Source organism: Dendrobates tinctorius, unplaced genomic scaffold (assembly GCF_039654945.1).
Source record: "Dendrobates tinctorius isolate UK_male_01 unplaced genomic scaffold, ASM3965494v1 ptg000081l, whole genome shotgun sequence".
NCBI lineage: Eukaryota > Metazoa > Chordata > Amphibia > Anura > Dendrobatidae > Dendrobates > Dendrobates tinctorius.
Genome location: NW_027361749.1, coordinates 8,202,766 through 8,227,062, shown reverse-complemented (window position 1 = coordinate 8,227,062; position 24,297 = coordinate 8,202,766). Strand labels below are relative to the sequence as shown.

Genomic DNA, 24,297 nt, shown 5'->3' with positions numbered 1-24,297 from the left:
CAGAATGGTGACCGGTCTGCAAACCCTGTCTTATGAGGAAAGGTTGCAGGATTTGGGAATGTTTAGTTTGCAAAAGAGAAGACTGAGAGGAGACTTAATAGCTGTCTACAAATATCTAAAGGGCTGTCACATTGTAGAAGGATCAACTTTATTCTCATTTGCACAAGGAAAGACTAGAAGCAATGGGATGAAACTGAATGGGAGGAGACACAGATTAGATATTAGAAAAAACTTTTTGACAGTTAGAGTGATCAATGAGTGGAACAGGCTGCCACGAGAAGTGGTGAGTTCTCCTTCAATGGAAGTCTTCAAACAGAGGCTGGACAGACATCTGACTGGGATGATTTAGCGAATCCTGCTTTGAGCAGGGGGTTGGACCAGATGGCCCAGGAGGTCCCTTCCAACTCTACGATTCTATGATTCTATACCATAGCGACTCTCCTGAGAAGTGTATTGGACCAAATGCGTCAGGCACATGATAGGATGATAGGTACATTCTAGAGCGACAAACTAAGGACTGACGCATTCTGCCCTTATCAGGTCAGAGCCATTAGGAGGAACAAGGATAAGCTATTTAAATGGTCCTGCACCTGAATGATCCCAGGGCTCACCCTGATTGGCCCCTTTCTTGTTGATGGATTTTGATGAAAACAAACCATTTTATTTCCTTTTGCGCTCAGATCTAATCACTGCGCTATTTACACTACTGTTTGACAGTCTGTAATCTATGCAAGTCATCCATTTGAATGTGTTCGCTTTAAAAGGAATCTGTTAGCAGGTTTTTTTCCTATGTAATTTGACAGCAGCATGCGGTAGGGACAAAGACCTCATTTCCAGCTATGTGGCACGTAGTTTACTGGGTGCAGCTGTTATGATAGTCATAGTTTTCTCTGCTGCAGATCTAGCAGAGTTGTGTATAATACCACCCAGATTACAGCTTTCTCTGTACACTATCTGTGCTGCGGGTGTGGTTTGTCTACACTGCATGTGCCAAGTTCTGTAATGATAATATCCTGCTGATTTGTATTGATACGGCAAAACGCAGACTAGTAAGTGACACATCACTAATCAGTGTCTCTGCTCCTACATTATGGTGCTCGCTGATTACATAGCAAAAACTTAGTGGCATATTCCCTTTAATAACTTTGATCTCTATCCTCTACTGTTAAATGGGTGCTATAAACGCCTTGTTGTATACGAATTTTATGTCATCTTCTCTGACAAGTGTGTTTAAAACCTTACCTTTTAATGGTCTCTTATGAAGGTTCTTACTGCTGAAGTTGTATGGTATTTATATACTTGAACATGATTAAAATGCATGTTTAAAATATTGTAATAAATAATGATGTAACCTCCAGTCTTGTAGTGCAGTGTACTAATTGCAGGCCTTCTCTGAATCTGTTTTTTCACGCCATAGCTCTACATATAAGAACTCCAAGGAAGGTTTCTGAAAGTCAGGGGAAGATCGACACCAAGAGTTCACGGAGTCAGAAGAGGTAAAAATAATTAAGGGGGCAATTCACCAAATGTTGTGCCAGTGTACTGGTGTAAAACACTTTTTTACAAAGTCTCAGATTGTTCTGATTTGCGCAGAAATTCAACAACTCTTGTCGTCTTGACAGCAGTTTGAAGAAACTCAGCCAAAATAGAACTGGGGAGGTGACAAGGTTGGATGGGTCATGGTTATGTCCACCCATCAAATTCTGCAAGAGTGATGGTATTTTTTACTCCAGAAATCCTATTCCAGTCCTTAGCTGGACTAGTATTTCTGGCATAAAGCAATGGGGAAGCATACCACTGAGAAGATGTGCCAAATTAACTGGTGTGTGCCTTATTAAATGAATTTGGCACATCATACTCCAGCGAGCCCTTTATTAAGACGTAAGAAACACCAGTCTAAATGATTCTGCCCCAAAGTTTTTTGTTTTTTTTTTCTTTGCATTAATATATGCTCACTTTTTAGTATACTTGATGGATCAAGCATATGTCATCTCAGGCTAGTCTACAAGTTCTCAAACCATAATAAAAGTCAAGAATTAACACTTGGTGAAGGTTGTTTAATATAACATTGAATAAATGTTGGTGATTTTGATTTATATTTAATTTCGTGCCTTTTTATGCTTCTGTAAGGGTTTAGCATACAGTTCAGAGTAATGAAAGAGCAGCTTCTTTTACCTAATAGGTCACCTACCAGGAGCAGTTCTGATTACTAAATTACCACATCATTATTTAGAAGTACCAAAGGTAATTTTATAGATTAAGACAAATCCTATGACCATACAATACATTTTTTGACGCTATATAGTACACTTGTTCTCTTACGGCACATTGTGCCAAGCCTAAGCCCTCTGTGGGCCAAAATAAATAGCTCTTCATCTGGTAACTCCAGATGTCCATGTATTACATGGCTGACTGCTCATCTGAATGGCCAGGTATACTCGAAATGTATATTACAGCCGGAGAACTGCAAAATCAACAAGACCTAATACATTATACTGCATTTAGAAGTCTGTAATTTTTCTTGCACCTAAAAACATGGACGATTGTTCATTAGTGTTTAGGTTTGCGGTTCAGCAATATTTGGTCAGTGATTTTTGCTTTATTAAGAAATTATTAAATTGCAGATGTTCCATCCATTGTAACGTTAATCACTGACGACAAGCTGATGCAATCCGAGTGCGATGAAGAAATTGCATGGACTGAAACACTTTTTTGGTACAGAGGGTAGACAGGAGGTCGTATCTCCTACAATGATGACTGGATGGTGATCAGCGGACTGTGATGTTGTGCTGATACATCAAGAAATTCATAGAGTATACAATGAATAAAATGCAGGGGATGTCTGGGAATTAAGAAGGAAGCCTGAAGAAAATCAAGAAGAGCCTGACCCTTGGAAGTACAATATACAGTATATGGAAAAAGTCAGTGTTGGGAAAAAAATTACTGGACTGCGTCAGTAAAATTATTGTATAAATGCAAAACTACTACTAAATATAGTGCAAGTCTATTTCGCCCTCGACACATAATCTATTTTAAAGAGAGTATCAATCTATGGCAGTATTCTACAAATCCGAGTGTCAGGTGATGTGATCAAGAACCTCGACTATGTGTACGTTTAATACAAAGGCCCTGATACATCATGTTGTTTTCTAGTATATGGTGTTTTATGCCAGATCTGACCAACTTTTTGAAAGTGAATGAAGCTTATGCAGAATGGGGGTGTCGCTGATCATGGATGACAAATTAATCGCAATTTGCAGCAAAAAAGTGGTGTAAATTACAATAGCCCTGTGCTCCAGTCTCCTGCATGTATTTTTGCATCAAATGCAGTAACCGTGTGTCTTTCTTGGAACTGCAATCTGACTACACATTATCTACTACATGAGATGTCATACCAGCTATTCCTAGAATGTTAACACCTGACAGATTTGATGCAGATACTTTTTGCTAAGTAGAAGGCAGTTCTATTCATTTGAATGGGACCTTTCAGAAATCTGACACATCTACCACATATGAAGTCGCGACATTCACATGTTGCAGCCATGCTGCTTTTTTTTTGCGGTCATGGTAGAACCACAAAACCTTGCATTTCTGCTGCAAGTGTGACGGGGAAAAAAAGGCCTTGCGCAGAAAAGGTAGGAATGGACCTACAACAGTGTGATGAAGTATTCTCATCTTTCACAATTATTACAAACCCAAATTTGCTCTGCTGTATTCTGAAAGCCAGAAGAGGCAACTTGTGCGCATCCACCTCTCCATTCACCGCAGTAGTGGCACCAGGCAGGATGGAGGTGAGCGCTGCTCCTGTCTTGGAGACCAGAACACATCAGACATGTCTGACATATATTGTGGATATGCCTCAATGTTGATGATAGTAATGCACCTTTATTGGGTGACTCCCTTGTTATTTTGCTGTTGAACTGATTTTTTTTTTTTTTTTTACTTTTTTTTCTGAGCTTTGAAGTCATGAAATGTTTTTATTTCCTTCACAGAGTAAAAGAATTCAAAGCTGCTCTGTTAAAAGCATTTAAGACCACACGTTCCCAATCTGTTGCTGTTAGTCAGTTGATCGAACTAATCAATAACGGAAATCCTGACCCATTCCAGGCTTCTGAAGTAAAGGAAGAGCTGGACCACATGCAAAATGACAACCAAGTCATGTTGGCAGATGATGTGGTGTTCTTGATTTAACTGTATTCCCTGAAATCAGATTGCATTGTTGTGATTTTCTTTTTTTTCCCTACACTTCATATGCTCGTTTTGTAAGTATTTATAGCAAAATAAAATGAAAGCTGTTGCTCTGGATTTTATTTAATCACTTGGTAAACACAGTAGCTTAGAAGGATTAGTTCTAGTAGTGGACACCCCCTTTTAAATTACTGTTCTCCGTGGTGCGGAGCCATTTCAGCGGAGTCTGCTCTGCCTCTCCCACGGCTTGTGACATTGGATACCTGGCTCACATGAGCCTCTTCACTCCTTTTGGACTAATTTAAGATATCCAGTCTGACTTCTTCCAAAAGTCAGTTATGCCTGAAGGAGGGGAGAGTGATGTGGCTTCTAATTGTTGGTTCATGTAAGTCCTGCAGCCAATGTTAGGTGAGCCCTGGGAGATCCAGTGCTGACACTGCTGGAATGGCGCCTGCATCGGAGGCAAGTACAGCTGCTATTTTATAAGGGCTGAACATAGTGATTGAAAAGGGGATTTTCTGCGGCGTGGACAACCCCTTAAAGTCAATGGCATCTTTGTATAGATCCAAACATCTGCTCTTAAAGCATTTTGGCCCATATGAAAAAAAAATCCAAATTGTAAGCAAAAATACATTCTTTTGGCTTACGTTTGGACGCTCTAAGCCTACAAGTACGAGGTCACAATTTTACAGACCTGGACACTGCCATTATGTATTTAGTTACCTGTTATTTTGATGGTTTACCCCATATCTGTAGATGTAGTAATTGTGCAATTCATCCCTTTATTCCATTTACAGGTGTTATTTGTCGCTGTATTTTATAGTCGTGTGGCATCTGAAGTGACTTTTTGTATTTAAAGTAATGGGCATTTAACAAAGTTTCAACCAACTTTCTAGCAAAGAAAAATAATCTTCTTCCAGTCTTAACCGTGATGTGCATTTATGATTATATTAACACAGCAAAAATAGTGCTACTACTCAGGACGAAGTAGAGTAAAGCCAGCTCACCTGTTGTGGCGTGTTGTCAGCACGGACTGCAAGGAGACCGCTTGGAAGCAATATAGAAAAAGGAAAAGTCCAGCTGATAAAAAAAACTTGAGTTTTTCAATAAATAGTTGTTTTTTTTATCAGCTGGACTTTTCCTTTTTCTACTACTCAGGATCTTTACTTGAAAGCTCCTGCAGCACTAATGGTTTGGCTTCATATTTCTCACCAAATGTGTAATTTACTTAATAAATATATGTGGAGCTGAAATAGCTAATAGTACAGGAAGTTTCCATATTAATCAATTGGTATCCTGTAAAGTTTTAAGTGGTTAAGGGGGGTTAATCTTTTAAATTTTGGATTGTTTAACAGTGTAAGCCGGGGAAATACTAGTTTATACTAATGGCCATCCCTCCCTTCATCAACGATAAAGATAACAACATGAATAATGCTGTTTGTAGCCCTGATAGTACCTGCAATTCAGTGTGACCCTATAGCTGCTCCTCTGTGCTCCCTCTCCATTTTGGGACATTATATGCAGACAGACCTGTAGTGGAGTTGTGGGCCAGGCGGAGCACAGATACTGACTGCTGCTTGGTAGGCGCTGGCCATGTTCTATAATCTCAGACTACATAGAGGTAGATGTTATCAGGGGACTGGATGTTACTAGTAGACTGGAGTAGGCCTGTCCTTATGATATTTGAAATAACATCCCAGAAGGGAGAGGGAGCACAGAGGAGCAGCTGCAGCCTCACTGATTGCAGGTACTCTCCGCATTAGACCGTGGTCACATTTGCGAGAAACTCTCATGAGTCTTGCATCTTAATACCCGGCACTGCTGCCAGCACTCGGGACTGGAGTGCGCGGCTGCATGTTTTTCTATGCAGCTGAGCGTTCCGATCCCAAGTGCCGACGGCAGTGTTGGGTATTAAGAGGCGAGACTTGTGCGAGTTTCTTAGAGACAGCATTCTTATCGTTTTATGAAGGCATGGCCATTTGAATTCTTTATTTCCCCAGAGTACCCTTTTTAAGGGGTTATGCTAAATTTGTAGATATTTTTTTTTTTTTTTTTTTTTTTATATTAAAAATGAAACCAGCAATTGGCTTTCAAGTGGAAACTGCCTGAATAATTAATATGCTACATCTTTTAACTACTTCATGATTTCCAGACCCTGAAGTAGTTAAAAATGCACAGCAATGTAAAAATGCCATTACCCTGCCTGCATTCCATTTAATTTGTAAGTGCTATTCAAAGCACATTCTGCCTGAAAAGTGTTGTGTGTGCACACACATCCTTACTGCTCCTAAAACTGTTGCGGTGGGGGGGGAACTGAATACACCCTAAGGGCTCATGCTTGCATGCAAGAAACTTGGACAAGTATTTTTATGTAGCTGAACGCTCCGATCAGAGTGTCGGGTATTGACATGCGAAACTCGCCTGAGTTTCTTGCATGTGTGTATGAGCACTCAAATGGCTTTTGTTGCACGTGGTTATGGCTTGTTGTGTACTCAGGAAGTATTAAACACATCCAACAAGTCTTATATGCACATTTGTTTATTTCTTGCCATGAATACATTGTCTGGAGTTATTAAAAAAACAAAAAAAAAGTTGCTGTATTTGGGCTCCTTGTAAAATGGCAGTCTAGTTGCCACTGGCCTGTGAACAAGTGCTGAGGACACAAATGATTCTTATGTTTTATTTGTTATAAACTTGATTCATCAGAAGTGCCACTGTGATTGCAGATCCTTTTCCTTGTTCACATCGCGGTTTTCTGGAAACAAAAGATTAATTAAATTTATATATTTACTATTGGTAGATCTTACAAGTAATGTAGAATTTAAAGTGTTATTCCCAACGAAGACCTTCATGATTAGCCATGGTTTATACAAATCTAAGACCACTGGAGGTCAAGCTTCAGCAGCTGAAAGTGGTTGAACCATACGATTTCTATAACTCCCAGAGACAATGAACCTCAAATGGTCTATTCCCATCTCTGCCAAGGAAGCCTTCAGTCAGAATCATCCTGAGAAAGATGAAAATCAGAAACATTAACCCCTTCATGGCCTATGCCATATAGGTATATCAGACTGTGTATCTGCCGAACCCCGCATCTGTTCTGGCACATGACAACTAACAGCCATGGGTTGAATTGCGATATATCTGTGGCTGTTAACAACATGTTAAATGCTCCTTTCAAGCGTGTCACGAACCCCGAACATCGGTTCCCCCGTCGCATGATCACAGGGCACGTATGGGTTGGCATGACAATTGGGGGGGGGGGGTCTGCAGAAGACCCTTGTGCTTGTCATTGTTGATCTGATAGCAGGATTGAAGTCCTGCTATGTGTAGCATAAGTGATCAGAAGATTGCATCTTCAAGTCTCCTAACGGGACTATTGAAGCAAGTAAAAAGTAGAACAAAAGTTTTTAAACATATTAAAAAAGAAATTTCACATCACCCCCTTTAAAATAAAAAAATACACATTTAGTGTTGCCATGCTCAGAAAGGCCCAATATAAAAAGAATTAATCTGATTGATAAATGGTGTAGCAAAAAAAAAAATCAAAACGTCAGAATTACGTTTTTATGGTCGCCGCAACATTACAATAAAATGCAATAACAGGTGATCAAAACATTGTATATACACCCCAAAATGATAACAATAAAAATGGCAGCTCGGTGCTGAAAAAAATAAGCCCTCACCCAGTCATAGATCCCAAAAAATGGAGATGCTATAGGTCTCTGAAAATGGCAGGAGAATCATAATGGCAGGTCAGTTTTGGCATTTGGTGAACATTGGTAAAAATAAAAAAAAATAACCCAAAACACAGTTTTTTCCGGTTTCCTGTACAAAATATGGTAACATTAATGGTGTCTATCAAAAGTACAACTATCTTAAAAAAAAAAAAATAAAAAAGTTATGGCTCTGGGAGGAAGGGGAGTATGAAGCGAAGAATCCCAAAGTAGTGAAGGGGATAAAGTTTTTCTTGTTTCTCCTTACCAGAATTTTGGACATGATACTATTTTGGAAATACAGAATAACTTTCTCGTCTGCGGTTTACTGGCATAGTTGCAGAAAAATAAAAATATGCATCATGTAATATAAATTTACATTTTTACAATATGCCACGGTGTACATAGAGGGAAGGGCACCCCATGCTTTTTCATGCCATCGTAACCAAACAACCTGAGATACAATTATCCATTACTTCTGCAAAAATTAACCATCATTACAAAGGAGCAAATTAATGAACAGGACCCTGGTACAGAGGCCTTGCCAGTACTCTGTGACTGCAAGGCAGGAACCCTGTGAGGTGTCTCATACCTGCCGACATCCCAGCTTTGCGTTTGAGTTCCAATTCTGGAGAGACAATCATTGCGTGATGCATGAATGTTGTCATGCCAGGGCTACAAATCAAAAGGAGGCAGCATGCCGACATTTGGTATTCCCCTCTGCTCCCCCGCCATCTGAATCCAGCCCCCCCACCTCTGCTCTCTCCCCCCTGATCACCCCCTGATGCTGCCTGCTCCATCTGCATCTCCTCAGCCCCCTCCTGCTCCCAGTGGTCACCCCAGGCCCCCTGATCACCCCCATCCCTGCTGCTGCTGCCAGCTCCATCTCTGCCTCCATCTCCATCTGTATTTCCTCAGCCCCCTCCTGACCCCAGTGATCATCCCCCAGCCCCAGTGATCACCCCAATCACCCCTCTGATCACTCCCCAGCTGCTGCTGATCCACCTCTGCCTCCATCTTCATCTGCTAAGGCATCTCCTCAGCCCCCTCCTGCCCCCCCCCCGCACCTGACAGCTCCCTTCTGCCCCTGGTGATCACCCCCCTGCCCCAGTGATCACCCCCTGCCCCTTGATCACCCTCCTGCTGCCGTCTCCATCTCCGTCTCCATCTGCTGCTGCATCTCCTCAGCCCTCTCCTGCCCCCCTGCGCACCTGACAGTGCCCTTCTGCAGTAGAAAGTTTCACCAAACATTCACACATACAGTACACACGCACACTATAATAAAGCTTTTTTTTTTTTTACACACACACCACACACACAATGTCCCACTCATCCCAGTCATCCCAGTCACAAAGGGTGTACTCAGCTGAGGAAGCATATGACATTATTGTCTCAGAAACTGATAGTGAGGGAGAGGACCCCGCTTTTCTCTATTCCTCAAACTCTTCCTTCTCCAATGACACAGACTTACCACCACCAAGATGTCGCAGGATGAGAAATCGTCCGGAGCCCAGAGAGAGAGAGCCGGAGGCCAAGGGCGAAGACCCACAGCCAAGTATGAGTAACCCCCAACCTAGCGCTAGTGCCCCCTCCTGGACCCACATCCCTGAAAATTTTGCTTGACTGATTCCTGATTTTGTTCACCAATCAGGAATCCAGTTCGAGACTGCCAACTTCAGGGAAATAGACTTTTTCAAAGTCTGTTTCTCGGAGTCAATTGTCAGTCTTATGGTGGAGCAAACCAACTTGTAAGCCCTGCAATTTTTTGCCCAAAACCCAAATTCATCATTTTCTACTTAGAGTCCCGTTGACTCCATAGAAATGATGAAATATTGGGGAATGGTCCTTCACATGGGGATTGTGAAGAAACCGGAAAGTCGCCAATACTGGAGTACTGATACTTTTTATCAAACTCCAATATTTGGCATTGGCATGGTTATGTTTCGCAAACATTTTGAAGCGATTCATAAGTTTCTCCATTTTAGGGACAATACTGACAGCCTTGCCCGCGATGACCCGAATTTTGATAGACTGTTCAAAATTCGGCCAGTCATCGAACACTTCAGCCACAAGTTTGCTGAAGTGTTTATTCCCCAAAGGGAAATTTCTGTGGATGAATCCCTCATCCACTTCAAAGGGAGGCTTCAGTTCCATCAGTACCTGCCCAGCAAGAGGGCGAGGTACGGGATAAAACTCTATAAGCTGTGTGAGAGTACCTCAGGGTACACTCACAGCTTTAGATTTTACCAAGGGAAGGACGGCAGGATTCGGCCCCCAGAATGTCCACCTGCTCTGGGGGAGAGTGAGAAAATAGTGTGGGATTTGGTCCACGCTCTGCTTGATAAAGGTTACTATCTGTACGTTGATAACTTTTATACAAGCATCCCATTCTTTCAATCCCTCTCTGCCAGAGCTACCGCAGCTTGCGATACTGTGCGCAGAAACCAGAGGGGTCTCCCTTTGTCACTAATTGAGCAGACTCTCCCAAAGCGTGAGAGCCGAGCCCAATGTAGAGGCAGCATAGTTGTGGTCAAGTTCAAAGACAAAAGAGATGTCTTTTTCTTGCCAAAAATCCATGGTCCCAGCACCACGGCCACCACCGTTCGAGGTACCCCAGCACAGGTCCACAAACCAGAATGTGCCCTGGGGTACAACAAACACATGGGGAGGAGTTGATCTTTCTGATCAAGTCCTCCCAGCCCTATAGTGCCATGCGGAAGGCGAAGGTGTGGTATAAAAAAATTAGCTGAGCACATCGTACAAATGGCACTGTATAACGCATAGGTGCTATCATGATGTGCAGGCCAGACCAACAACACCTTCCTTCAGTTCCAGGAGGCGGTGATAAAGGCCCTGATGTTTGGAGACGAGGAAGGAGCGGGCCCCAGCACCCCTGGAACTCAAGTTTCCCGTATGGTACCAGGGCGACATTTTCCCCTGAATGGAGAGCAAAAAAAGGTGCTGGGATGCTATAAAAGAGGGACAAGAAGGGAAACTCGTTTCCAATGAGAAACGTGTCCTGACAAACATGGGCTGTCTTTGAATGAATGCTTCAGAATTCATCACACATCCATGGAGTAAACACATCCTGACATTCTCTACAGAACTCACCCACGCCAGCCTGACATACACAACACCACACACACCAGCCTGACGTACACTACACCATACACACCAACCTGAAATAGTGTGTCAGGTTGTTGTGTGGCGTAGTGTACGTCAGGTTGGTGTGTGATGTGGTATAGTGTACGTCAGGTTGTTCTGTTTGTGTGCTGCATACTACACCACACCAACCTGACATACACTACATACTTTCCATAAGCGACATGGTGTCCGCTAACAATTGGAGCTAATTTTCCATTCAAAAAGGCAAATGGCATTCCTTCCCTTCCGAGCCCTGTCGTGCGCCCAAACAGTGGTTTATGACCACATATGAGGTATCGGTGTACTCAGGAGGAATTGACCAACAAATTTTAGGATCCATTTTAGCCTATTGCCCATGTGAAAATGAAAAAATTGAGGCTAAAAGAAAAATTTTTTGGAAAAAAAAGAGTACTTTTTCGGATCAATTTGAGAAGCACCTGGGGGTTCAAAATGCTCACTATGCATCTAGATAAGTTCCTGGGGGGGTCTAGTTTCCAAAATGGGGTCACTTGTGAAGGAGCTCCAATGTTTATGCACACAAGGGCTCTCCAAACGCGACATGGCAATCACTAAATATTCCATCATATTTTCTATTGAAAAAGTCAAATGGTGGTCCTTCTCTTCCGAACCCTGCCGTGCTCCTAAACAGTGGTTTATGACCGCATATGAGGTATTGGTGTACTCAGGAGAAATTGCCCAACAAATTTTAGAATCCATTTTATCCTGTTGCCCATGTGTATATGAAAAAACTGATTGTAAAAGGACATTTCTGTTGGAAAAATTAAAATGTCCATTTTTTCCGTCCACATTGCTTTAGTTCCTGTGATGCACCTGAAGGGTTCTTGAATGTAGTTTTGAGTAGCTTGAGGGGTGCAGTTTTTAGAATAGTATCACTTTTGAGTATTTTCTGCTATATAGACCCCTCAAAGTGACTTCAAATGTGAGGTGGGTCCTAAAAAAATGGTTTAGTAAATTTTGTTGTAAAAATTAGGAATCACTGGTCAACTTTTGACCCTTATAACTTCCTAACAAAAAAAAAATTTTGTTTCCAAAATTGTGCTGATGTAAAGTAGACATGTGGGAAATGTTATTAATTAACTATTTTGTGTCACAACTCTCTGGTTTAACAGAATAAAAATACAAAATTTGAAATTTGTGAAATTTTCGCCAAATTTCCAATTTTTTCACAAATAAACGCAAAAATTATTGACCTAAATTTACTATTAACATGAAGCCCAATACGTCACTAAAAACAATCTCAGAATCGCTAGGATCCGTTGAAGCGTTCCTGAGTTATTACCTCATAAAGGGACACTGGTCAGAATTGCAAAAAATGGCCAGGTCAATGAGGTCAAAATTGGCTGGGTCGTGAAGAGGTTAAAGGAATACCCAAAATACAAAAAAAACTCACAATATTCTGTTCCCAGATAATGTCTCCTCCCTTATATCTGGACCTTTACATATGGATAATATACTTACTGCCTCCACCGTGTTCAGTTCTGTGGGCGTTGCCTTCATTTGCTTTTTGTGTTTCTTTTTAAGGCAGTAAACAGAGACAAGTGTGATTATTAACATTACTACAAATATGGTCACGGATGATGAAACGGCAATCACCACTGTGTCTTGGCTGGAAACTTTGGTTTCACATTTACTTCCAACATACCACCAGTTATCAGTCACTTTGCACCTATATGGAGAGAATATAGGAGATGAAATTAAAGCTCAGCTGGCGAGACAACTACTGTGTTGAGGAAATAAGTATAGAAGCCCGATTTGTCAGAGAACATTCCCACGTAGCCCCTCTTCTGCGGACCCCTCACTGTAGAGATACTGCAGAGATCTCGTTACAAAATAAATGCCGGGGAGCCGCACACTTTACCATTTGCACCAGAAAGGGTGAAATTTGCATCAACATTCACAGCAAAAATTTAGAAACACAAAATCTCAAACCGCAGCTCTTCAATTTACGCTGTAGATATTTTTCCTAAAACAGTTTAAATTTGCATTTCACTCATTTTTACCTTCTGACACTGTCACATTTTTGGACATTGCTGTACAAAGAATACCAGGAAGAAATGTTATGACTGATACACATCGCAAATCAGTGACTGGCAATACCATCCTGCAAGTTAATATATCCATAGGTCTGTGAGACGAAAGTGTGGAGGCTGCAGTGCTCATGTGGCAATATTATAAGACTGTTGGGGGACACAATGCACGAAGCGTAGGAAAGGTGGCAATCTGCGAGGTAACAATCTTTTTTTTTTTCCTAAAAGTAGCACTCCCATCAAAGTTGTTTTCCTCTTAGTGTGATGTAATATGATTATTGCAATATACTATGTACTTACAATTGCTCAATTTGCCTTTCTACTCAGTTATTCTCTTTCTTACGCTCTATGTAGAAACAGGAAGTCTCTTCTCAATGCATGACTCATTCACCTCTTCCACTCCTGACCCAGCTGCTCCCTCTTTCATGGAATTTTGCAGAGACTCATGACTTGTGCAGTGAAAATTGACCTCCTGTTTCTACATAGAACTTAAAAGGATTCAACTAGTCAGTTTGTTATCACGTGATGTCATAGACCTAATGGAAAGCAGAAGAATTATCTGGGTAGAAAGACAAAATGAGCAATTGTAGGTACACAACAATGCTATATAATATGTTGACTGCAATATATTAAGAGGATAAAAACATTGATGGGTGTGCTTCTTTAATTTTACTAGGCAAACTAGGGCTATTTAAAAGGGGTTGTGCAGCTGTTTAAAGGGGATGACTACTCGGACAACCCCTTCTCACTCCTCATGTTTGTCCCTAGTAAATTAATAACGCATACACACGTGGTCAAAATTGTTGGTACCCCTTGTTTAATGACAGAAAAACCCACAATGGTCACAGAAATAACTTGAATCTGACAAAAGTAATAATAAATAAAAAATCTATGAAAATGAACAGATGAAAGTCAGACATTGTTTTTCAACCATGCTTCCACAGAATTTAAAAAAAAATAAATAAAACTCATGAAATAGGCCTGGACAGAGATGATGGTACCCCTGAAAATAATGTGACAAAGGGGAGATGTTAAATCACGGTGTGTCCACTAACTAGCATCACAGATGTCTACAATCTTATCAGTGAATGGGCCTGTATAGAGGGCTACAGATACACACCATGTCACCAATCAGCACAGTGAGTATCACACTCAACATGGACCAGAAGAAGAGAAATAAAGAGTTGTCTTAAGAGATTAGAAAGAAATTTATAGACAAACATGTTAAAGGTACACGTTATAAGACCATCTCCAAGCAGCTTGATGTTCCTGTGACTACAGTTGCACATATTCAGAGATTTCAGATCCTTGGACTGTAGCCAACCTCCCTGGATGTGGCCACAGGAGGAAAATTGACAAATCAAAGAGACAGATAATATGAATGGTAACAAAAGAGCCCAGAAAATCTTCTATAAAGATGAAAGGTGACCTTCAAGCTCAAGGAACATCAGTGTCAGATTGCACCATCCATTGCTGTATGAGCCAAAGTGGACTTCATGGGAAATGACCATGGAGAACACCATTGTTGAAAAAAAAAAATCATAAAAAAGCCAGACTAGAATTTGCTAAACTACATGTTGATAAGCCACAAAGCTTCTGGGAGAATGTCCTATGGACAGATGAGACAAAAATGGAACTTTTTGGCAAGGCACATCAGCTATATGTTCACAGATGGAAAAATGAAGCATATCAAGAAAATAACACTGTCCCTACTGTGAAACATGGAGGAGGCTTTGCTGCATCTGGCACAGGGTGTCTGCAATCTGTGCAGGGTACAATGAAATCTCAATACTATCAAGGGTTTATAGAGAGAAATATGCTGCCAGTGTCAGCTTGGTCTCAGTCGCAGGTCATGGGTCTTGCAACAGGATAATGACCCAAAACACACAGCTAAAAACACCCAAGAATGGATAAGAGGAAAACATTGGACTATTCTGAAGTGGCCTTCTATGAGCCCTGACCTAAATCCTATTGATCATCTTTGGAAAGAGCTGATTCATGCCGTCTGGAAAGGGCAACCTTCAAACACGAGACAGCTGGAGCCGTTAGCTCTTGAGGAGTGGGCCAAAATGCCTGTCGAGAGGTGCAGAAGTCTCATTGACAGTTACAGGAATCGTTTGATTGCCTCAAAATGTTGGGGTACCATCATTTCTGTCCAGGCCTATGTCATGAGTTTTATATTTTAAAAAATTCTGTTGAAGCATGGTTGAAAAACAATGACTTTGATTTGTTCATTTTCATAGATTTTTAATTTATTATAACTTTTGTCAGATTCAAGTTATTTGTGTCACCATTGTGGGTTTTTCTGTCATTAAACTAGGGGTACCAACAATTTTGACCAGTGTGTATTTCCCTCCGGCGTCGGTGCCTTTCCAAAAGTGTCGGTACAGGATCTTCTGGGGCTCATCTGGGGTCATCTGACATTATGTCACGCGATCCCTGCAGCCAATCAGCACTGACTCCACTCTCACTCTTACAGACGTAAATGAGTTCTGGAGGACGCAAGAGGTTGGCTGCAGCTCTCATTTCCTCTGGATGTCTGATTTGTAAGGAGGAGGGGAGAGTGAAGCCAATGTTTGTTGGCATTGCGTGACACAATGTAATGCGATCCCTGGGAATATTAGTGCCGACACTGGCAACACATGTGAGTATAAGTGTTATTAATTTACTGGGGAGAAACATGAGGATTCAGAAGGGGTTGTCCGAATAGTCGACAACCCCTCAAAGGATGTTTTAATAGTATCAGTATGAGCATTAATTCATTTTCATTCTTACTTCACTTCACTGGCTAAGCCTTAACCAAAATACTATAGCTTTTTTATTTAGAAGATTGAAACATACAGAGATCTACACCATGTGTCATGTGAACTGTATCACTAATCTTTTTGGATAATTCCTTCATAGCGAAAACCACCATACAGTCATTGAAGAGTACCGTCATACACCATGCCCAGTACATATCTTGTAATAAAGAACTTTTTCATTGGCCAGAGTAATAAAGGGGAATTTGTATCATACAGGGCAATGAGGGGATGGAGAGGACTGTGCTGCTCTGATTAAACAGCTACTTAGTTCTTTCCATGATAAATTATAGCACTACATTCACACATTGGCCAATCGGTAATAGAAACTTAGGGGGCTACACTTCCACTGTAAAGGATTGACACTCCAGCTACCTCAGGGCCCCCCTCCTAGCACCAGCACTGATATTCATCATCATGTAGGTTTACATTAAAAAAAGAACTGTACCAAATTTTAAGAAGACCTGCTAACATTCATATATGCAGAAAATATGATCATTTAGTCATACCTGCAAACCGGGCGATCGCCTTCAAAAACACAGACACCATCATTTTTACATCCAAAGTTAGTACAAGCATTAGTCCCTGGTATGGTTGTCCCTTCAGAAGGTTTGGAAGTTGCTGTAGTTATTGGAGGTGGTGCAGTGGATGGAGGTATTGGTTGAGTGGCATTTAGATGTGTTACATCTAGTGTAAAATAGAAGACATTGCTAAACCAGAAACAGTTTGTATGTGCACATACATTTCCCAAGTGATTTCAGTATTTCATGCTAGATGTAAAGTATAAAGCTTGTATACTGTCTTTTTAATTCCACATATATAAAAACTGTATTCTGCTTCAATGTAGATTGTTATCTATGTCTTATAAGATCTCTCATTTAGTTTATTTATGGATATTATTTTTACCTCCTCTTGGCCCTATCTACCTTTTTTCACTTTCTCTTTTCTATTTTCCTCTAAGACTCTGTAAGCACAGAATTTCTGCTTAAACTAAGCCCCAACGCTCGGTGCATCATGGTTAGGGCAAACATTTATATACACCTTCCCACCTGCTTGTTTTCCCTCTAACTATGCCCGCTCCCCTTTTTTGATTGAAAACTCTGGCTTCATAGACCCAGTGCATATATACTTTTATTTTATTTATTATTTTTTTTGGGGGGATTGCTACTCAATAGGTTGCATTGTGAGGCAGCACAGGAAGCGTTTCCATTTAAATGTCCATGCTGGCTTATTGGTGCTTCATAAACCAGCCGCAATCAAAGGAAAAATAGACAGCCTTTCAGTGCAGGCAAAACAAACTAAGCAGTTCGTAACAAAGTCTGTTTAGAGTCAGTCCAGATCACACAGGCTGGATAGCATCCAGTATACCGGCTGAGTCTGGACATAACCCTCAGGAAGCCTTCTCCCACCGTACACACAGACCATGTGACAAACAACAGTCTCCATTTTAACATGTGAACCACACTCATAGGTAGGGTATGTGGGCAGGCAGACCCAACCATCTCAGGCTGCCCATAAAACCTAGCCCAGATGCACCAAACAAACCTCTTAGAACTATGTGCACTAGAGAAATACTACAGGTTTACATCACAGATGACAATCTCCTCTGTGATACATACCTCCCATCAACTTTTTTTCCAGTAGTTTCCATATATTTCCATAGGTTTCTTGTCAGCTATGACATTCCAAGAGCTATGTGTTGTAGATCGGCTTGTTCCGACTGCAGTATTTCTGGTATATTTGCAGATGACTATGATTTTTCACACGGGCCATTGATTTATGGACAAGACTAGTGCATATCAATGACAGGCAACACCTGACAGGTTTTAGTTTAGAGTTGTGGATGAAGGTCTGGATGGTAGACCGAAACTTCAAAATTGTTATAATACATTGCTTTATTTTGGATTGCACCAAATAAACTTTCTTCAGTACTTGCATACCAACGAGTGCCAAGTTTTTCATATTATTACACTGAATGCTTTGTCATATTGGTTGCTGCCAATGCAGAGCACAGCAGTTTATGCCAACGCCATCTCTATTGTTGCAGTGTATGTAGGTAGTATAATCACAGCAAATGTGATGCCTAGACTTATTCTGTATAAAGCTACTGGTGCTTGCTGGGTTCCAGGTTTGTTGCTATTGACAGTGAGAGAGAGCCTAAAATTTTTCACCCTTATAAAATATGAAGCTTGGGGCAGCTGTCCCCGTGGCCCCCTACTCTATGTACTAGGGGACACTACAGTAATACAACTCCTAGTTTTTTGCAGGAAAAGTGTTGTCTGTATGGACATTTTCCTTGTAACATTTGCAGAAGGGAGTTGTTACGGTTCTGCAGCACAGGACTAGGGTAGGAGGGGGGAAAACTGAACCTGCACTGCGACTAGGCTGATACCCTACGATGGAGTGGGCGACCCATTCCTTGTGAATATATCCACCGACGATCCTAGGTTAATCTCAAGCAAAGACTTATAGATGGGGGAAGGGGGTCCCTGAAAGATCTAAGTAATGGGTACAAAAATGGGTCACCTCCTAATAGAAAACAAAGAGAAGGCTGCAGAAACAAACTGTAAACAGAAACTAAGACTAGCAGAACCAGAGGTCCCAGAACTGCACTAATTAAACACACAGAAGGCAAAGCAAGGCTCCAAGCCAGACTCCAAGCAGATTAACACTGTTGTCCAGCAAGGAATGGGAGACAGTTAATAAAGGGTGATACAATCATAAACTGAACAGATTCTAACAGTACCTTCCCTTTAATGAGGATTCCCCCAGATCCTCTAGGCCAAGCCTTATTCGGAAATCTCCTGTGAAAAGCCTTAATTAATCTTGAGGCTGAGCCGTCCACAGCTTTTAACCAGGAATTGTCCTCGGGACCGAAACCCTTCCAGGACACGAGATACTGTAAGCCTCCTCCGTGCCACCTGGAATCAAGAATGCGTGAAATCTCAAACTCACAGTCCTCATCAATTGGAGGAGCAGATGGCATAGCCACCTTATCAGGCGTGTCAACTTTCTTCATTAAAGATACATGAAAAACTGAATTAATTTTCCAGGACGAAGGAATGTCCAATCTCACCGCTGCCGAGTTGACTATCTGAACCACTTTGAAGGGTCCTACAAACTTAAGCCCCAACTTTTTAGAAGGGATCTTTAAATGCAGATTCCTAGAGGACAACCAAACCATGTCCCCAACAACCAACCTCGCCTCCCTTCTTTTCTTGTTGAAATATTTCTTAGACCTCCTTTTAGCCTGATTCAGATTATGGCGCACAGTGGTCCAAACCCTTTCCAAATTTCCAGAAAAACTCTCCTCAGGCACCGCTGCCCCATTCCTAGAGAAAGGACCGAAAGATGAATGCTTCCCAGTACAACAAAAAAAAGGAACACCCAGCCAAAGAAGACGTATGATTATTGAGAGCAAACTCAGCTAATGGTAGATATTCTGACCACATCTCCTGATTGTCTGCTGCAAAACATCTCAAAAACTGCTCCACGTCCTGGTTCTTCCTCTTGGTCTGTCCATTGGACTCCGGATGATAACCCGACGAAAATGACAAATGAACCTTAACTCTGTCACAAAAGGCATACCAAAATTGAGCCACAAACTGTGGTCCCCTATTGGAGACAATGTCTGTGGGGACACCATGGAGTCTGACAATCTCTTTCACAAATGCCCTGGCAAGTGTCTTAGCGCAGGGTAATTTATTGAACGGGACCAGATGACATCTTACTAAACCGGTCTACCACAACCCAGATGACAGAAAAACCCTCAGAGACCGGCAGGTCAGTGATAAAATCCAGTGCAAGATGCGTCCATGGGGAACTAGAAACCTCTAATGGGCACATCAACCGTGCCACTGGAGCATGAGAAGCCTTAGACCTAGCGCACACGGTACACTGACGCACCCATTTGACGATTTCTCTCAGCCACCCCGGCAACCAGAAATTCCGACCGATCGACCTTCTCGTTTTGGCAATCCCTGAATGACCTGCCAAACAAGATTCATCACAAAACAATCACTGACCTCAGTGTTTATTTGCAAACAAGACTCATGACATTCCGTAAACAAAGCTCTCCTCAGGGCTTTAGGCACAAATAATTTCCCATATGGAGTGTTGGTTGGTGCTGCATCCTGGGCTTTAAGAATGCTATTTTCCAACTCAGAATCTAAAGCTACCACCACCACCAGAATAGATTCCTCCTTTTCAGTATTAGCCGCTGGGGAGAAACTTCAAGACAAAGCATCAGCTTTAACATTTTTTGTCCCAGGGATACATGTCACAGAGAAATGGAACCGGGTAAAAAACAGTGCCCACCTAGCTTGACGAGCATTCAAACGTTTAGCAGCATCCAGATAGATCAAATTCTTATGACCAGTAAAGACTTGTATAGGATGTCTAGCGCCCTCCAAAAAATGTCGCCAATGCTGAAACACAAGCTTAATAGCCAGCAATTCTCGGTTCCCAACATCGTAGTTGAGCTCCGCCTCCAAAAATTTCTTAGAAAATAACGCACAGGGATTTACCCCATCCTCTCCCTCCTGTGACAGAACAGCCCCCACTCCTACTGATGAGGCATCCACCTCTACCAGAAAGGGCTTAGTCTTGTCTGTCTGGATCAACACAGGAGCAGAGCTAAACTTCTCCTTGAGATGCTCAAAGGCCTTAACAGCCTCAAGGGACCATTGGACAGTATTGGCACTCTTCTTAGTCAGATCAGTAAGGGGGTTGGCAATAACAGAAAAATTCTTTATGAATTTTCTGTAATAATTAGCAAACCCCATGAATCTCTGAATTGACTTCAAGCATTCAGGTCTTGGCCACTCCAATACCGCCTGAACCTTCACAGGGTCCATCTCAAACCCATCACTGGAAACAATGTACCCCAAAAAGCTAATTTTCTGTACTGCAAACTCGCATTTCTCCAGTTTAGCAAAGAGTGTGTTTTCTCTCAGAATCTGCAGAACCTCACAGACTCTCTGCCAATGTGACTCCAGATCAGGCGAGTAGATCAAAATATCATCCAAATAAATGATAGCACTCCTACCGATCAACGGCCTCAGAATGTCATTGATGAAATTTTGAAAGAACGCCGGAGCATTTGTAAGGCCGAAAGGCATTACTAGACACTCAAAATGACCTTCTGGGGTATTAAAGGCTGCCTTCCATTCATTGCCTTCTTTAATTCACAGCAAATTATATGCCCCACGGAGATCAATCTTAGAGAACCACTTGGCTCCAAATAATTGGTTAAACAAATCCTGAATTAGCGGCAAGGGATAAGGATTGCGCACAGTGATCTTGCTAAATCTCCCTGAAATCCAAACATGGCCTAAGACCCCCCCATCTTTCTTTTTGACAAAAAAGAATCCCACAGCCACAGGGGACTTGGAGGGTCTTATATGACCTGCAGCAAGACTAGTCTGCAGGTATTCCTTTAAGGCCTCCCTCTCGGGGATCGTCAGATTAAATAAACGACTCTTAGGGAGAGTAGCACCTGGGACGAACTCAATAGCGCAATCGTAATTTCTATGCGGTGGTAGCGCTTGTATCTCAACTTCAGAAAATACTTTCCAGAATTCCTGAATGGCTTCAGGTAGCTCATTTTTCACCACAGCAACGATGTGTACATCACAACATTTCCCATTACACCCCTGACCCCAGGATCTTAAAGTATTTGACGACCAGTCCAGTACAGGATTGTGTACTTTTAACCAGGGTAACCCCACAACGACTGGAAAAGGCAATTTGTCAAGTACAAACAAATCTAAAGATTCCCGATGTTCCATATTCACAGTGAGCGAAAACCCGGTGACCTTTCAGGAAATGCACCCATGCTCTAGCGGAGTGTTATCAATCGCCACTACAGGAAAAGGGGATGATAAAGGTACAGACTCAAACTTATACTTGTCTAGAAATTGTTGATCGATCAAATTCAGTGCAGACCCACAGTCCACCATCACTTGAAAATCCATAGTATGACCATGACAGATAGAACTACCAGAAAAAGAAACTCCTGCGGACCGTAAAAATACAATACGCACGGGAGGGTTACTCTGACCCCTTTTTTTTCTTTTCCTGATTTATGCGACCTTCACATTGCTTGATAAAATGGCCAGTCTTACCACAATAAAGGCATAGCCCCTCAGAGAACCTTCTCTCCCTTTCCTGGGAATGAGAGGATATCGTGCCAAGTTGCATTGGTTCCCCATAGTCCACGGGGGGTCTCTTGAGAGAGAGGATCCAGCAGAATTGAAGCCTTCTCCTCATTCTGCCTGTCTCTTAATCTTCTATCCACCCTGATGGCTAACTGCATTGCAGCCTCAAGTTTAGCAGGTGCAGGGTATGCAATGAGCAAATCTCTAACCCTGTCATTCAAACCTGCTAAAAACTGATTTTGAGTGCTGGATCATTCCAGCTGATTTCTGCAGACCATTGTCTGAACTGGGTACAATATCCCTCAGTGTCACCAGAACCCTGTTTCAGCCATCTGAGTTTTGCCTCGGCTGTAGTGACCCGATCTGGATCATCATATATTAACCCCATAGCAGAAAAAACAGCTTCTACTGACATCAAACAAGGGTCATCTGGATGCAATAAAAATGCCCAAACTTGCGGATCACCTCGCAATAAGGACATAATAATCCCCACACACTGTAATTCAGCTCCTGAAGACCTGTGTCTAAGCCGAAAATAAAGTAAATATGCATTTTTAAACGAAAAAAATTCCTGACGTTTACCAGAAAAACATTCAGGCAAACTCACTTTAGACTCTTCAGGGCGGACCCCTGGGCAATTACTCACGTGCTTATGTAAGCTGGCAACTTCCAACGTTAACCGTTGCAGGCGTTGACCAATATCCTGAGCGCTGTTCATATTGCAGAAATCTGGGAGGGTTTTTTTTTTATACTTTCTCAGGCTGGACAAACTGTTATGATTCTGCAGCACAGGACTAGGGTAGGAGGGGGGAAAACTGACCCTGCACTGTGACTAGGCTGATACCCTATGATGGAGAGGGCAACCCATTCCTTGTGAATAGACCCACCGAAAGATCTAAGGACTGGGTACAAAACAGGTCACCTCCTAATATAAAACAAAGAGAAGGCTGCACAAACGAACTGAAAACAGAAACTAAGACAAGCAGAACCAGAGATCCCAGCACTGCACTAATTAAACACACAGAAGGCAAAGCAAAGCTCCAAGCCAGAACTCAAGCAGATTAACACTGTTGTCCAGCATGGAATGGGAGACAGATGCAGGTTAATAAAGGGTAATACAATCACCTGACCCAAGACAAACCCAGCACCAGGGTTAAAAGACCAGCAGCCAAAACACTACAAGAAAATGGCAGATAGTCACAAACTGAACCGAGTCTAACAGGAATTTGCAGTATAACATGATGGCAGCCATACATGAATGGCCGACTGTGTAATAGAAATGTTCCCATAGAGCGATAGTCACCTCACAAAAGCACGTCCTTTAGTTCTCTGTCTGGCATCATTTTTGGATGGAATAATGAAGTATAATAAACTAGTCCATCCATACTGTATGTGTATAATGACATAGCATATACTTGTCTATATACTGTTTAATTCTTTTACAAAAGAAAGCTATTTACAAGATATCCCACTGTATGCGAGCATCTTTGGTCATTGGTATAAATAGTAAAGTCCTTCCCAAGGTAGGCTCTGAACATGATGTGCCATTACTCACACAAAGAATGCTGACTGTCAATGCAAAGTACAAGAAAACAAAGTTATCATAGTAGATGCTGCAGGAATGCTCAAAGGTATGACAAGTAATAAAAATGAATCCCATTAACACTAAGACGGATAAGAGGAATTGTAAAGGTCAGTGGAGACAAGCACCTTGTTATCTAGTGAATAGCCTGCCTGCGCTCAGATTACTGTGACAACTTATTACCAGGAGGATTAACAATTTAACACTTTTAATTTAAAAAAGAATGTTTTTGTTCTTATATTCCACATGTTCTGGTAATATTCAGAACATTTCCACTTCAAGCAATTTGAACAATGTGAAGTTGTGAGATGTTTTCCTATACATGTTATATGGTTGAGGGCGTATCGCTCGGTCAGCAGCTATTTTGATCTTCCCTCCCAGAAACACAGGAGCACTCCCTTGCAGAGAGTGCTCCTGTGAGAGAGCCAATGTCAGACTCCTCTGACAGTAGCTTAACTCTTAGAGCACAAAATAATCAGTCTGAAATTGGACATGCCAGGTCCTTAATGCACCCTACATCCATCTTTCGAGGGTCTCTATACACATTAGACTGTTGGATGAACCCGTCAATATTATTATTTATTTATATAGCACCATTGATTCCATGGTGCTTTACATGAGAAGGGGTTACATACAAATTACAGATATCACTTACAGTAA

At 41.7% G+C, this 24,297-nt stretch overlaps 2 protein-coding genes across 2 annotated transcripts in view; one reads left to right on the top strand and one right to left on the bottom strand.

The window, feature by feature from the left end:
• LOC141096869 (maternal DNA replication licensing factor mcm3) overlaps nucleotides 1–4,297 on the top strand; it is a 76,149-nt gene extending 71,852 nt beyond the window's left edge. The window contains exons 16-17 of the mRNA XM_073583729.1: nucleotides 1,418–1,496; nucleotides 3,993–4,297. Of these exons, the coding sequence (XP_073439830.1) occupies nucleotides 1,418–1,496; nucleotides 3,993–4,191 (278 nt within the window). The 3' untranslated portion in view covers nucleotides 4,192–4,297. The remainder of the gene's footprint in view (nucleotides 1–1,417; nucleotides 1,497–3,992) is intronic.
• Nucleotides 4,298–6,710: 2,413 nt separating this feature from the next.
• The window catches only part of LOC141096870 (meprin A subunit beta-like), an 89,894-nt gene continuing 72,307 nt past the window's right edge, over nucleotides 6,711–24,297 (bottom strand). The window contains exons 13-15 of the mRNA XM_073583730.1: nucleotides 16,407–16,584; nucleotides 12,528–12,735; nucleotides 6,711–6,943 (exon numbers count right to left, since the gene is read on the bottom strand). Coding sequence (XP_073439831.1) covers nucleotides 6,929–6,943; nucleotides 12,528–12,735; nucleotides 16,407–16,584 — 401 coding nt within the window. The 3' untranslated portion in view covers nucleotides 6,711–6,928. The remainder of the gene's footprint in view (nucleotides 6,944–12,527; nucleotides 12,736–16,406; nucleotides 16,585–24,297) is intronic.